Source organism: Lepisosteus oculatus, chromosome 2 (genome assembly GCF_040954835.1).
Source record: "Lepisosteus oculatus isolate fLepOcu1 chromosome 2, fLepOcu1.hap2, whole genome shotgun sequence".
NCBI lineage: Eukaryota > Metazoa > Chordata > Actinopteri > Semionotiformes > Lepisosteidae > Lepisosteus > Lepisosteus oculatus.
Genome location: NC_090697.1, coordinates 18,706,434 through 18,722,448, shown reverse-complemented (window position 1 = coordinate 18,722,448; position 16,015 = coordinate 18,706,434). Strand labels below are relative to the sequence as shown.

Here is a 16,015-nt window from a genome sequence, read left to right as displayed (position 1 = left end):
TTTAATCAGGTTTCAGACACAGAACAAAGATAAGATAAGATCACTTTATTAGCCCTATACAATTTCTTGCATTAGGAATTTCTTTTCACATACCCCAGCTTGCTCTCCATGAGACTCAGAGACAAGAAGACTGGGGTCAGAGTGCAGGGTCAGCTGTTGTACACCACCCCTGTAGCAGCTGGGGTTAAGGGCCTTGCTCAGGGGCCCAACGGAGTAGGATTCCTCTGCCGGCTGCGGGATACGATTTGGCAACCTTCCAGCCACAGGCGCAGATCCTTAGCCACAGAGCCACCGCTTTGTTTCTGGACTTCAGAGTTTGTAAAACTCCTCAGTCTGGCATAGATTGGAGCTCGTACTCAGGACTTGGTTATCTCTGTTGCACTAGCTGAGCTCCTAATTGCACGCAAATTGACTTCAGTTTTCCATATGAGTAATTTATTTTCATTTCTTAAAAAGGTGAATGGGATTTGTGGTTGGTGTCAGCAAAATCCCAATGTATTAATCCATTTCATTATTGTCCTCATTCAGGAGTGTTAATTAAAATGTGGCTCACTGGATTTCAGCAAAAGTACATACTCCCTGTCTACATGTCAGATACTTCTTATAATTCCTATCTATGTCCATTTATATAAGGGAGCAACATCTTCTGAAGCCCAGGCCTGGGTGCACAAAAACCTAAACAAGCATGCATATCAATTACAGGCATCAGTTAGCAGTGGTGATTATAGGGCCAAGGGGCACAAAACCAACAGAACCAGGACTGAGAATTCATATCAATAATCAAGACTATTTGAAGCTAATACAGTATTCAATTTGATTGTCATAACAATAATCAATCCCAGTAACTTTCCTGACCACCTCTCAAACTGCAATCATAAAAATATTTCAAAAGCCAGACCTTTAATGCATACAGAATGATGCACCCTTTTTACTTAATTCAGTTTCTCATTTTACAATTCTTTAGTTGCTGGTACAGTGTTCTTATTGTCCATGCTGTTCAGTCGATTGATCCTCGCGCACAGAAGGCTTATGAAACCCTTAACCCTGATGAACTGACAGCTACCTGACCAATGGACTGACGTCCGTGGAGCGCTTCCCCATCAGCTTCAAGACGCAGTTCTCAGGGAACTATTTCCACCACGTGGTGCTGGGCGTGTACTGCAACGGGCGCTATGGGTCTCTGGGCATGAGCCGGCGGGCTGACCTGATGGACAAGCCCCTGGTCTTCCGCACGCTGTCCGAGTTAGTCTTTGATTTCGAGGAGTCCTACCGGCGCTACCTGCACACGGTCAAGAAGGTGAAGATCGGCCTCTACGTGCCTCATGACCCCCACGTCTTCCAGCCCATCGAGTGGAAATATCTGGTGCTCAATTCCAGCAAGGTGAGCCGGGAGGACATGCGCAAGGAGCTGGAGAAGCATGCCAGGGACATGAGGATGAAGGTCAGTGAGACTTTGCCACCAGAGAAAAATAGAGAGAGGTATGAATTTGTGGGAAGTTTTTCAGGAGTGGCTTTGATGGTTCTGTTCAACTTTGGTTATATATAAACCCCAAGACTGCAGTTATCATGTTTTCATTTTCCCCACCAGAGAAAAGCAATTTTGTTTCTTGCACATTCATCACCATCATTGAATATTAGTATAGCAGATGAACTTTTGAACTAAAAAAGCTGTGACGTATTGGTTTAAATGAAAGCAAATCTTGCAGCAAATTAAGATCTTGTCTCTGTAGATGCTTATTTGCCAGTGCATGAGCTCTTCTTAGCTTGTGGATAAACCCTCTTGTTTTCAGAAAAAAAGTATTTACCTAGTAATTCATCAAAGGGGTGCTAGTGGGGGAATACAGAAGATTTTCTCCAAAGGTATCTGAAAAAGAAAAATGATTATCTGAAAATATGTTATGATCACACATATCCATTCATTTTAAATAATTGTTTTTGAAGTCATAAAGACCTGGGCAATTCAATGGCTCCTTAAAACATCTGAGATGCAGCGTTTTTTCAGGAATCCCAAAATATAAAACATACAGGTTTTAGTCTGTTCATTAAGTCAGTCATGAAATTGTCATGTCATTCACTGCTTTAATATCTATTTGATAAAAATCCTCAAATTCCAATGATTCTTAGATGACTCTTAAAAGTGCTTCCGGCAAATAATGATCATCAGAAACATATTTCAGTGGCTGCCTAGTGCCAGCTGTCTTCAGGAAGGTAACTTGAAGCTCACAGTTTATTTTAGATTAACAAATCATTGAGTGGTAAGCTGTCATTTCTGGGCTGCTGCTTGTTTCTTGCTAGCAAAACAAATCCTGCTAGTACTGTTGCACTGTATATCGGCCATTAACTGTCAAACTGCTGACAAACTTCCAAGCTCTCAGAATTTGGTAATGGTAAGGGAGCCCTTCTAAGGGTCGGGGAATGTAACAGCAAACTCGGTTATTCCTGATGAAAATAGCAAGGAATCAAAGTTTTGTAGTGCAATTTCAAATTATCCTTGGTTTAATTCCAGGGTTAACTGCTGAGTATGGAGGAAACTTTTATGTTAAGGCTGATCGATACAAGTGCCTTTTGAAAATGTCTCTCCATTGAACACTTTGCATCCAAAACAGATCAATTTTTTCCCCAGGCGATTTTTCATCTTGCAGTTGAGTGTTATTAGGATCATGTGTATACCGCTAGCATTCTAATGTTCACACTAGAGTGATGAATTTGGAGGTCTAGGTTGTATTTGTCAGCCATCTTCACATCTTCATTTACTCCCACATAAACAATAAATTCAAATAACTTCACAAATTCCTTGGTATATTGCAAATTCCTCTTAAGGTTTCTACTTTTCTCAGCATCTCAGAGGGTGTATACCTTTTTTCATTTCTCCCCCCAATATGCAATAAAAAAGAGCAAGCTTCTCCTAAAATTAGCACAGAATGAATATATATTACCTTTTTGTTTTTGTTTTTCTTTAATATAGAACAGACATCCATATGTTTCTGCTTGCTCAGGGCCAGTTGCTCCACACAGAAAAACGTGGTGTTTTGTCAATGACGAGTTTTAAAAAAACTCTCTCTCATCCTTTACTTTTGTTTCATTCATATTGGATCTAATCTGGAGGTTGATATCTTCATTTTAGGAACTGCTCTTGACTGGATTGTTTAAGCGTACAATGGTTTTTAATTGACTGTGCTTACAGAACGATTGTTAGTAAGCAAACATCTTAAAAGGGTCCCAATTTCTCAGACTAGTTATTAAATCATGGTAACAAAATAAATTAAAAGATGATGTCACAAAATTTTACAAATTTTGAATTAAGTGTAAAATTGTGAACTTTGTGAAAGTACTGTATGGTCACCATGTTTGGATGAGAGCAACAGTTCTCGCAAATTGCAACGTGAAAGCAGCCCTTCCTGCTCCCTAGTCGCTGTAAGCAAATGAAGTTTCCTAACAATGTTAATTATTTTGAGTGTATTTGGGTGATTGCTCTTTTTTATAATACTTATACAAGGAGACATGTTTTTTAGATACTTTTGTGTTGATTAATGAAAATAATTTACTATCAATATAGCAGCAAAATATGCATGGTCTAAAGCATGTTTACAATGTAATAGGGCTGCTTTCACATCACTGGAAATTGTGTACTCTTATTCTGAATAGGAGGCAATGACAGCAATATGGCATTATGCACTCATTGAAACTTCTAGCCTTTTCGTCAGCTCGTTACTTGTGATGTAAATTTGTGGTTGTACACATTACTGTGTACTTGGTAGTTTCATTGTGGTCTGAAATGCACTCATCATTGCCGATTCATTATAACCCTGAAATGTGAAAATAGTGCTGCAGTTCCCCTTTAAGACAGAAACTAATTTCTAGTAAAGCTTTATTGAAGCACAGGGAAATGCGAGTTCATCTGAAGTGCAAGCCTGAGGCACGTCTGTGGCCGTGAAGCCTGCGCTACTGCAGTGAGGGGACTGGAGTTGGCTAGCGTTCTCCTCGGCTCGTCGTGACGTGTGAGGGGACTTGCTGAAAGCACCTGTTCTTCTCCCTGACAGATCCTGAAGTCCTCCATAGCACAGTCTCCAGTCAAAGAACGTACCAGAGGCAAGTCTCTGTCTCCATGCCGGAGGCAGTTAAGCCCCCAAAGACGCCACCTACACAGGCGCGACAAATCGTAAGTCATTTCACCGCTGATTTCAGGTGTTTCAGTCTTTGAGAATACTAAATTAAATAAACAAATGGCTCACAGGCACTGAAATTCATTATTTATGAGCAACCCTCTTGCTCCTAAAGTATAAAGTGAGTTTTCTGTGAGTCAGTTTATTTCTTATAAATTACATTGCTTTCGGAATGAATGGAGACATTTACATTTGTCAGATTCTCATTAAATTTAGACACATCTAATGTGATTTGGAAAATTAAAGCATATAGCAGTATTATTAGTGTTTTTTAGGTTTAAGTACTTCACTATTGCAGACAAAACTACAGAGGGGAAAAATCAAACACAAATAGGTGATCATTTGTTTGTTTTATATGGTAATGCAAATGAGAATTTTTCTCAGACCCGTTCTTTGTAGATGAGGGCATTCATGAACAAACCAGAAGGCACAAGTGGAAACTAAATGCAGAGTGCATTTAAAAATGAGAACAGGAGGAACACCTTTACCCAAGGGGTTGTTGGAATGTGGAACAACCTACCCAGTCATGTTATTGAAGCCGATACCCTGGCTTCTTTCAAGAAACAGCTGGAAGAGATTATTGGCTAGATTAACCACTAAACAAGCTAGATGGGCCGATCGACTCCTTTCCTTTGTAGCTGTTTTTTTTGTTCTCCTGCTTTTCACTTCAGACTCTTGAATTTCTATGTCTTACATTCGGTCTGTCATGTCCATGAAGGTCAGGGTGGAGACCCGGGGAGGTCAAGGCCAGAAGAGGGTGCCTGGAGTTGGGCGTTGGGGTTCTTGCTATGCTAATGTTTGCACACATGCATGTCTAGTGCTTGGAACATCAGTACGTGTGTGAGGAATTGACTTTAGCATTAACAAGTTACGTCAAATACAGGATGTTGCATTAAAGGAATGTCAAGAATGTAACAGTTGATGAACTTGAGGATTTTTAAACTGAAAAATTGCAGAGCTTGAAATATTCAAGCTCTGACCACTGCTCCACCATGCTGTCCTCCAGTACAGCAGTAGTATTTACAAGCTGCAATAAATGTCACTAGTCAAGTCCCAATTAGACCTTTTAGCCTTGTGGGTCACACTACACTTGTGGGTCACAGTGTACAGGTAATGCCTGAAAGGAATGCTTCATTGTTTTTCCCCAAGGAGCTAAATACATGTTGCTTGATGGTAGTTAATTCATTCATTGCAGTTCTAAATCTTTTATTGCAGGTTTGAGTTAAGAGATGTACAGTGCACATATAATTGCTAGTTGCTGAAACTCGTCCAAGTGGTGTTCTTCAGTGGTTTCTGATACGGACAGTGTATTACAATAATGGGGGCAATCGCAAAACAGAGACATATACTTCTCAGATGCTGACAGCAAAATTAGTGGGTAGCAGTCCCAGCAATCTAGTGATGCCACGTTAATGGTACCTCGCCATGCTAGATAGCACAAAGAGGCCGAAGTCTGTGACTGTCTCCTTCTTCCCCACCTGCTTGTAATTATTTATAAGCTATTCTTCAACACACATTAAGCATTCCACTTGCCATCTTTTCAGAGATGTTAATTAGGGAGATAATTTGAGCCCACTTAATCATAGCTCAGGCATGAAAGCAAGATGTCACAAAAGAGCTGCATCCCCTTTAATCAACAGGCAGTCTTTTTTTTCCCCCACAAGTACTCTAAAATCTTCACCTCTTTAAAACTCTGGCTTCCAGCTGGGCATCATCTTCAAGTTAATTCCAGGTTCGAAGTTACCTGTCATTAGTACCTTGCCTCAAGACTTAAGACACTAAATACACTTCTTTGTAAAATATATCATGAAGAGTTGGGATTCAAGAAATGTACAGAAAACTGAAAACAATAAATATTTCTGGCTGTTTGTAAATCTTTACACTTTGTTTGTTCTGTGGTTTAGTATTACCCTACTGTCCATAATTGCTGTGTTGCTGGAACAGTTTAAAAAGTACAAAACATGCCTGTAAGCAATTATGCTTTTCGAATTAAAAATACATAATGAAAGGAGTCTATCAGCAATTCAGAATTGTTTTTAGAGCTCGAAAAGCATTTTGAGCTTTTCATTTGGGTAGAATGGATGCTATTAATACATGAACCAGTTCATAAAAATGCTAAGAATAGCTTTCTATAAAATGACAAAATGTATAGTTGCAGTGTTCTTAAAAGTCCCTTTGGGATCATCTGTGAAGATTCAATAGTTAGAAAGCACATCGCTTGGGATTAAAGAACATAACTGCTGTTACTCAGTTGTAAGGGAGGCTGAATGATAATGTTAATTGGGCACAGCCTTGGTGTGTGCTCTGTGGCACTGTTTAGCAGCTTGCAGTTTTTTATCACTTGAGTTTGTTTCTGTAAAATACAGCTAATGTCAGGTACAGGATATGATACAGTACATTCCAAATGTATTATGAGAAGAAGAAAAGGCATTCAAAGTGATGTAGGAAGAAAAGATGTTAAAGTGAATGAAATAATTGTAGTATTTAATTTTTCAATCAGCTGTCACCTCTGTTGAGAGTTTTGGAAACAATCGAGAGACTTTGACAAAAACCTCCATTGATATTTACGGCAAGGAAGGAACATGGGTAGTGGTCAGTGTTTCATATTTAAAAGTGTGAAGGAATGCGAGCATGTGGTCACATTGAAACCTGTGCTTCAGTTTAGAGCCTAGTCTTGTGGACACTCGCTAAAAAACAGGAATGGGTATTCCTAGTCCTGGAGAGCTGGTGCGTCTGTATGGTACTCATGTAGGTTTGTTGCTAAGAGCTCTGGTTTCCTCCCACCTTCCACACTCATCTTCCATCCATCCATTTTCTAACCACTTTATCCAAAGCAGGCTTGTGGGAGCCATTGCCTAACTAAGCAAGCAGTGGGTTCAAGTTGGGATACACCCTGAACGGGACACCAGTCCATTGCAGGGCACACACAGACATGTATACATTCACATCAGGGCCAGTTTTCCCAGAACCAAATTTACCTACCAGTATGTCTTTGGACTGTGAGAGGCAACTGGGGCACCTGGAGAAAACCCATGCAAACACAGGGAGAACATAAACTCCATGTCAGTATTTAACTGACTGGACGGGTGTTCTGAGCGGTGTGTAATCATTCCTTGCATTCTGTGTTTCTAGGATAGATTCTGTGTTGCTATGACCCTTACTAGTACAAATATACACAGATGTCGTTTCAAATGATTGTAGAGTATTAAAATGTAGGTTGCCAGCATTTGAAATTGTGCTGTTAATGCAGCCAAGGGCAATGCTGTGTAATCATTCATTAATAATACATTATTTCAGTGCAAGCAGAGTCCCAGACAGTCACTGAGACATCATTCCCTTACTGTGCCATTACAGAAACGAATCCCGAAGTTAGACTATGAAAAAAGGTTTCTTTCTTTTATTTTCCAAGCAGCTCTTGAAGCATAGATGGTAGTGTTTCCGTTAGTCTCTGGTATGGTTCTTTTGTTACAATCCACGGTTATTGATAAGTCTTTGCCAACTTCGAACCAACTTGGCCTTTATCCCTTTGGTTAGTGTGCTGCACTTTAAACAGGTGATTGTTATGGTCAAAATAAGAACCTGGGTCAAATTTCAGTTTTACCTCTGTTCTGCTTGAGCCTTGCTTGAAAACAATAGAAGAGTCTCACATGAGAGGCAACAATCAACAACACGTGCTTATTTATATCCTTATGTTAGCAGTGAGAAAATAATTTTGTTTAAGAGAAAAGAGTTTAAAATCTCAGGTTTGCTCAGGTTTCCAAACTGGCATGAGTATCCTTCAGGAGCTTTTTTGTTTTAGAGTGTGCCATGAGCCAGACTATTGCTTTGGGAGCTGTTGGCTTGCAGGCTCCAGTCTTCAGATTTATTTAATACCAAGCTGTCAGCACTGCACCTTTCACTGGGGCTTCACTTTAATGTCGTAGTAGACTGCAGTTTCTAAACATGTTTATAAACCTCCACATTGTATTTTAGCACAAGTGACAACTGTAGTTAAATTGTTATACCTCATTTTTTACAATTAAAGTTTACTTTTAGGTTTTAGTTTTCATGGAAAAAATATCAAATCATATGTGTAAACCAGTTCATAAAAATGCTAAGAATAGCTTTCTGTAAAATGACAAAATGTATAGTTGCGGTGTTCTTAAAAGTCCCTTTGGGATCAGCTGTGAAGATTCAATAGTTAGAAAACGCATCGCTTGGGTTTAAAGAACATAACTGCTGTTAGTCAGTTGTAAGGACAGCTGAATGATGATAATGTTAATTGGGCATAGCCTTGGTGTGTGCTCTGTGGCACTGTTTAGCAGCTTGCAGTTTTTTATCACTTGAGTTTGTTTCTGTAAAATACAGCTAATGTCAGGTACAGTTAAATTGTTATACCTCATTTTTTACAATTAAAGTTCACTTTTAGGTTTAAGTTTTCATGAAAAAATACCAAATCATATGTGTAATGCAGTTTGGCTTTTCACTTGGATTAATATAAAGAGGCATCAAAGTTTTTGATTTTGTATTACACACACTTCTTCTTAAAGAAAGGATTTTTCCTGTTTGCAAGAATAGTAGGATTGCTTTAGTCTTAATCTATGGCAGAGTGAGCAGAGCTGAGTCAGCCCCAGGTCTGTCTGCTCTGTGACATTTTTGCAGTGCATTACTGCTTACAGCTGCTTCAGGGGCTGTGTGCAGAGTGAGAATGTTGTGCTTTACTTTGGGTCAACAGTCTAGAACAGTGTGGGGAAAAAAGACAATGGGAATACCAGCCTTCCACAACAAAGACACTGTTTCATTTTGACCTCGGATGGGAAATTGTTGTTTGGCGGCCTTTGTCTTGCATGACACATTCTTTCTTTTGGTTTCCACTTCCCAAGTGTCCCAAAGCATCCACATAGATAGACATGGGCTGCTTTCCACAGTATCTTGTCATATCCTCCCTGGTCAACAAGAAACAAAAGAACATTCACTTGGTTCCTCTTGGAAATGAGAGGAATGGGGTGATAGAAACTAGAAAATCCCCTGCTGTACTGAGCTTACCCTCAGCAATGAGGTGACCCTCTAAGGAAGAATGAATCACCTTACAGTGGAATTCGGGAATGACATCCGCATGTGTGGAAACAGACATTAATACAATCAGTTGTGGTCTTTGACTGCAGGATGACCAATTTCAAATTAGCTTCATTCAAACTAATGTCTAAAAATGTTCAGGGAAGAGAAATGAGTAATGGAATATATAATGAATTTGTGCCCACTGAAGAACTGCTTACATTAAAAGGCTTATAAGTGCTGCAATTATTAGGGGATATATAAAGCCATTGATTATGCACCTTGACAACATAGACCTATTTTTATGAGTCATTAGGTTTATAAAAGGAGGATACCAGTATATCTTTGTCTCAGGTTGTTTCTGCTGAGCAGTCCCTCAGTATTTGTACAGTGGAAAGCAGTTGAGAAGTATAATTATAAAGTAAAATAAGAAGCATAAGAAAGTTTACAAATGAGAGGAGGCCATTTTACATATTTAGCTTGTTTTGGTTAGCAGTTAATTCATCCAAGGATCTTACACAGCAATCTCTTGAAAGATGCTAGGGTATCGGCTTCAACAACATGTCTGGGTATTGTTCCACTCCCACATCCCTTTAGATAAAGAAGTATTCCTGTTTTCAGTATTAAATTGTGTTCTTCAGAATTTCCACTTGTGCCCTCTGGTTTGTTTTTCACCTTGTTTATTCTTAAGAAATCTAATGGGTTTACTTTGTTAGTGCATTAGTACCCAAAACATGTCTGCCTGTTCTGTGCCAAAACTATTTAATACATATTTTTGTCCTTCCCCTGCCTGAGACATATTGACTTCTTCCTTGAAGGAACTCATGAATTACATACACATTTAGTATATCAGCTGTTTCCCTTTCATTGTTTAGAAGTCTTACATTGTGCTCCTAGATACACAGTATGTGACTTCATCCTTGATGGTTCTTTTGCCATTGCAGTGCTCTAAATATCTTATTTAAATTTTACTTAGTTTATTTTAATTGGAGGAGCAGGTGGGAGAAGCTGGAAAATTCCTCTCACTCTGCTCATTCTCTGAACTGAGATGAATATGGTGAACAAAATTTACAGGGGAGAAAAATATTTAATATATTTGGCTCTGATTAAAACTCCAGTTGTCTTCCAGGATCTATACAGTAGATGATTAATTACAAGTCACAATTCATGATTACCTGTCACAGAAAAATATTTTCCTTCAATTAAAAGAACACAATAGTATTTCTCTGAAGGGTATGCTGGAAAAAGTAAACTTTTAAGGCTTTCATTCAGCACTGCTCTCTGTTTTATTGTTTGGCGAGATAATTTAAGGACTTCAGATCAAAGTGTAGCATTACTCTTAATCTATACTGATGTGATGATGAATATAGCATTTTTTCATTCATATTCATGAATGAAATTAGATATTCATGGAAAAGTGGAATCTAGGCTTACAAAAGGCCAGTAAGCAAAAAAAAAAGATTCAGAGATTTTCTCATGTGACAGAACAGCAGACTGTATTGTCTTTATGCCATTTGGAAACCTGCTACAGTCAATGAACTTTCTTCAATTCTCTGTGTTTGAAAACACAAAGCAGAGTGGATCCTGCCATAAGGGGCTATGATTTTGTCCAGGGGATTAAGTAGTGATTCACAGAATTCTGTAGTTCCTTTTTATTTCTATTTTATGTATCAAAAATAGCATTTAAAACCCCTGTGAAATTGCTAATTGCTGTTTTTACTAGCATATTGGCACTGAGCAGTAGAGGCACACTTTGTTTCTGACAAGATCTGCTAGTATTTGCTCTGGAGCAGTGTTCTTAGATTTACATTTATCCTTTAAATATAGCATTAACCCACAGACACCCACTTACTGTCAGCATTCTTCACTATTACTCAGCAAGTGAAGGATTAACCATTTGGCTGTACTCCTACCTGATCTTGATTGCCTTTTGCCCATTCATGCTGCCACTATTGAGCTCCATCTAGGGTCTAGAGTCTGTGAGCAGCACTGCCAGGGCTTTGATTTCCAGAGGCTTTGAGTCCTTTGACCCACTGGCCACTCTGATAGCCCACTCTGATATGCCCTTCTCATAGCCGTCCTAATAAGTTTGCAGCTACCATTCTAGTGAAATTAGATGAATAATTAATAATTTCTGGACAATCCACTCAAAGCACTTTACAGGTAATGCGGACTTTACAGAGTAATGTAGCCAATTCATAGAGGGGGATTATTAGGAGGCCATGATTGGTAAGGGCCAATTGGAAATTTGGCCAGGACACCGGGATTACACCCCTACTCTTTTCGAGAAACGCCCTGGGATTTTTAATGACCACAGAGAGTCAGGACCTCGGTTTTACGTCTCATCCGAAGGACGGCGCCTGTTTTACAGTATAGTGTCCCCGTCACTATACTGGGGCATTAGGACCCACATGGACCGCAGGGTGAGCGCCCCCTGCTGGCCCCACTAACACCTCTTCCAGCAGCAACCTTAGTTTTTCCCAGGAGGTCTCCCATCCAGGTACTGACCAGGCTCAGCTTAGCTTCAGTGGGTTGCCAGTTGTGAGTTGCAGAGTGATATGGCTGCTGGGTGATATGGCTGCTGGATAAATCCAGAAACATAGTGAATTATGTTTTCTTTGCAGGCCTGCGGCACTGGATAGGAAACCTGCTGAGCTCAGCACCCTGAATGATGTTGGCTACCAAATTCGGATCTGAAGAAGCCATAGGAACTGCCTATTCTTTTTCTTTCTATGGTGCTCTTTTTTTGCACTTTATCTTGAAATCTGTTTTTAATCTTTTATCTTTTTAATGGACACTGTGCAAATTTATATATACTTGATATTTTTATCGTTCTTAAAAGGTCTCAAAAGGACATGCAATTATGTACAGTGCACAATGAAAATAGGTCACTGAAAAGGAAGTGAGAGGTGAAGATTTTAATCACCTTTTTGGTGATTATCCCATGTCTACATTTATGTTGACCGAGGTCATCATTTTGTTTTGAGCTACCATCTTCTTTAAGACCTGAACAAATTCTTCAGGTGTAACCCTAAGAAGAAGGAACTTGTGTTTTGGATCAGGAAGCATTGGGCAGTATTAAGAGATTACAGGACTCTTCAGCATGAACAAAAGTCAAAACTGTACACTCCATAGACTGTCCTTTAAGTGGAGTAATTATGTAGCAAACAAAGAGTTTTAAGATTTTATTTATATATATGTATATTGCAGTAGAGGATTCCTTTAAGGGATGCCCTTTGAGTGTACAGTTGGGACAATGTGTTCTCCAAATGTTTCTGTTGTAATCTGTGAAGTAGCATAACTTATCTTTAAACAATATTCTTTGAAAAGTATATTTTCAGACAGCTGAGTACCAGTGGATTAGCCCAGCATTTGAGATCAAACGTCTCCCCTGAAGAATCTTGGTGAGCTCTGAACAGCCAGTGGTTCTGAGAAGAAAATACGCTTGGAATATAAGCCAACCAATGAACAAGGCTGAAAAGAAAACAATATGTTCTGTGGGACAGAAACACAAGCCTCTGCTCCCGTCAGGCTGATTTTTCATTTCTGTATGCCTACACTTCATTCCCAAGAGCATTCTTAGTAATGACATCTATGAACTCATCACTTACTTAATAGGGAGCCATTAAAATGCAAATACAATAAGCGTTTGGGATATTCAGGTATGGAGCTGTGTCCGCACATGTAGGCTCAAAGGAATAGGTAACAGCCCATTCCGTGCTGAAAGGTAAAGAAAAGAAAGACACTTGGCTGCTTCAGGTGTGATGAACATGTGACTTTCAAGTGTTTGTGATGCTTTATAAAACTGTTTCAAAGACTAACAGGTATTCAAGCACTGCATCTTTTATTTCAAGAGTCCTTTTTGAGAGGATTCCTGTATTACAGAAGAGGAGAAGCTGTGCATAATCCTAAATTAGCAGTTCTAGTTTGTATGGAATGGTGAGGGAGTGAGTATAATGTCATGTGAAGGTCAGGAGATCTGCACTCATCCTGCGACTGGTTTAGCTACAGTAGAATCCATTTGTTTAATCGCTGGGCGTTTTCCATTTGTTTAATCACTGAGAAATCCAGAATGAATCTGAAAAAAACTGACATGAGAGTCACTAAGCACATGGATATACAGTACTAATTGAGTAGCAATATAAATTAAAAAGGGCTCTCTAAAATCATGTGATGTGGTTCTGGAAGGCCCCTTAGTGTTGGCACATAGTTTTTCTAAAAGTATTAATTACATTATTGAATATACCTTCAAACTGCTAGATGCAGCAACCTGTGAGTATTCAGCTATATAATTCTTATCTCCACCACAAGAAACAAAATTAGTGTCAGTGTATTGTAACCCAGGGCTTTTCATGGCAGTAACGACAGATATAGAAGGGATCAGGTAATTGGAGGTATCATAATGGCATAAAATATGCTACTAATTGCTACACTGTCCATTCCAATGCACAAAGTATTTTCCTAATTTTAGTATTGTTGTTGCCTAATACGGTTCAAAACACTTTCTTGGATAGGAATGGCTTCATAAATGTATTCTAACCATGTTTAAGTACTTTAGCATTCAATATTCAGTCCAGAGGTAATTCTTAATGGAGTTATGATGGCAACTTACAAAAGAGGGCTAGCTACAATTTGAAACTGAGTTAAGGTAAATTGTCGACAAATATTTCTAATCCCTTGGTGAATTGATTACCTCTGTATGTGGGTGTAGAAATTACATTTTATGCAGAATGTGTAAGAAGGATAATTCTCATTTTAGTGTGACATGGCCTTTGGGGTTGGTATCAGTGCTTTGTAAATGGCACATTTGTTCTGATCCACAGCATGCGTGTGTATATATATATACTGAATGCGAATTAAGAGGGTGGTTTTAATGAAAATCTGAAGAGAAATGCAAGGATTCAAACCTTTATATTACACTTTAGCATTTTGGAATAAATTAGCAAAGCTTTCAGCAGGAGCCAGTTTCGTATTAACAGGTCTTTAATTCTTGCTCAGCATTGAGAAGCACTGCTCTTCACAATATGTCTCAGCACCAAGTTTTCTAATATGCTACAGCTGTAGCTGCTCAAGAAAAATGATGTGAAACTTTACTTTGCAATTAAACTATTATTTTAGCGTCTGATTTTACTTTTACCAAAGTCTCATCTGCTTTGATCTAGGCAGAAAGTTTAAAATCGAAACATACCTCGTTTTAACGGCACTCTGTTATGAGTGGGGAAGCAGTCAAGGTGCACACACAAAGGTCTTTTGGATTGGTAATTTAATAGCACAGTTTGGTATGACCGTGTAACTGAGTTTGTGTGACAGAAAAATTATATGTGATATTTTTATGTTTAATGTGGATATTGATTGGAACTCATTTTTCACTTTCAGCACAAAGATAATTGCTAGCATTTAAGTTACTTCATGTCCTCTTCACTGGACCTTCCTCAGTGTGAGCACACAGAAGATGTTTTCTACAGATTGGTAAATTTCACACTATTAATGACTTCTAAGGACTGATTTAATTTGTTTTTTACAGTTTGGAATGATTCTTTTGAAAGCAGTCAGAGTGCACAAATAATGCACACTTTTCACAATAACACACAGACATTTTAGTGCTAAAATTATTTAGCACTGGCTAGGTGTTGGGTGCCAGTTTTATAAAATAAAAATACTCATTTTAAGATTTCATATCCAGAATGGAATATTTGCAGTCTTTAAAGGAAAATAAAAATGTCTTTAGTATACACAAGGAAAAGTAGTTGCAGGAATCATGAATGTTTTTTTAAACATACTGGTATCTCGTATAACTGTTAGCCTGGCACATTCTTTTCAACTTGTGTTGTGTGCTGTTAATATCCATCTAGCAGAACCTGTAACCTCAACACTTTAAAACGTCATTAACAGACATGATTTGGTAACATTTGTGGAAGTATTAGACCCAATGTTTTGTATTTTACCAGTGAAGATACTTCAATACTGTTAAATTTAACCTTTTTGAAATTTGTTAGTTGCTAATTAATAGCACTCTTGCCCATCATGGGTAGGCCGTTTTACATGATTTTGGTGAGGACCTTGACATACTATTAATGCAAAACTGAATTTCAGTGTTTTGTAAGCATCTGGAGAAATTCACTTTAAACTGTAACTATCTACAACATATGAAATACTGTTGTCTTTCCTGTTATGTTTTCTTCAAAGGTGTACCTATGAAGATTGTGTTTTTCATAGTGAAAATTGCCCTTATTCGGGCTGCAATACTTAACCTAAATATGCTTAGCAAATTAAAGCCTGTTTCAATGCTCATCTCTTCTCCTGGTATTGCTGTGGAATGTGGTTTAGTACAAATACTACTCTTGATTGTTTTTTTTTACTGTTCTGCACTGTAAACAGCTACATTTTCTCTATCTTTTTTCTAATCATTGGAAGTATGTACTTGGTAGATTAGAATCCCTCAATGCAACAGATGACTGTAATGTTTTTACCTAGCATGTGTTTTAATAAACAATGGAATTTTCTTTGTAACTTGCTTGTTTCTCCCTCTGTTTAACCACATCCTGGTGTTGCTGATTTCAAGAGTTCCTTTGGTATTTTGTAGCCTGACTGTTGGTCATGCTTGTATTGTGGTAGTGTTAGTTAACTTAATGTTCATTTGTCCCCATATATCCTCACTATAATCACTGCAATGCATGTTTTTAATCAAAGTAACCACTGTTGTGGTTGATTAACTGTTGAATAATAGAAAACTCTTCTATTAAGAAGGTGTTTGTTTGCATAAGAAAGATATGTTATAAAAGACAAAGGATATAAGGTAAGAATACAAAGGACAATGA

The 16,015-nt window shown here is 38.4% G+C and overlaps 1 protein-coding gene across 3 annotated transcripts in view; it reads left to right on the top strand.

The window, feature by feature from the left end:
- Nucleotides 1-15,707, top strand: part of vash2 (vasohibin 2) — a 32,791-nt gene extending 17,084 nt beyond the window's left edge. For all 3 annotated transcript variants that reach the window (XM_015339154.2, XM_006642967.3, XM_015339155.2), the window contains 3 exons: nt 1,060-1,441; nt 4,041-4,159; nt 11,822-15,707. In XM_015339154.2, the coding sequence (XP_015194640.1) occupies nt 1,060-1,441; nt 4,041-4,159; nt 11,822-11,894 (574 nt within the window). In that variant the 3' untranslated portion in view covers nt 11,895-15,707. The remainder of the gene's footprint in view (nt 1-1,059; nt 1,442-4,040; nt 4,160-11,821) is intronic.
- Nucleotides 15,708-16,015: the final 308 nt, after the last annotated feature.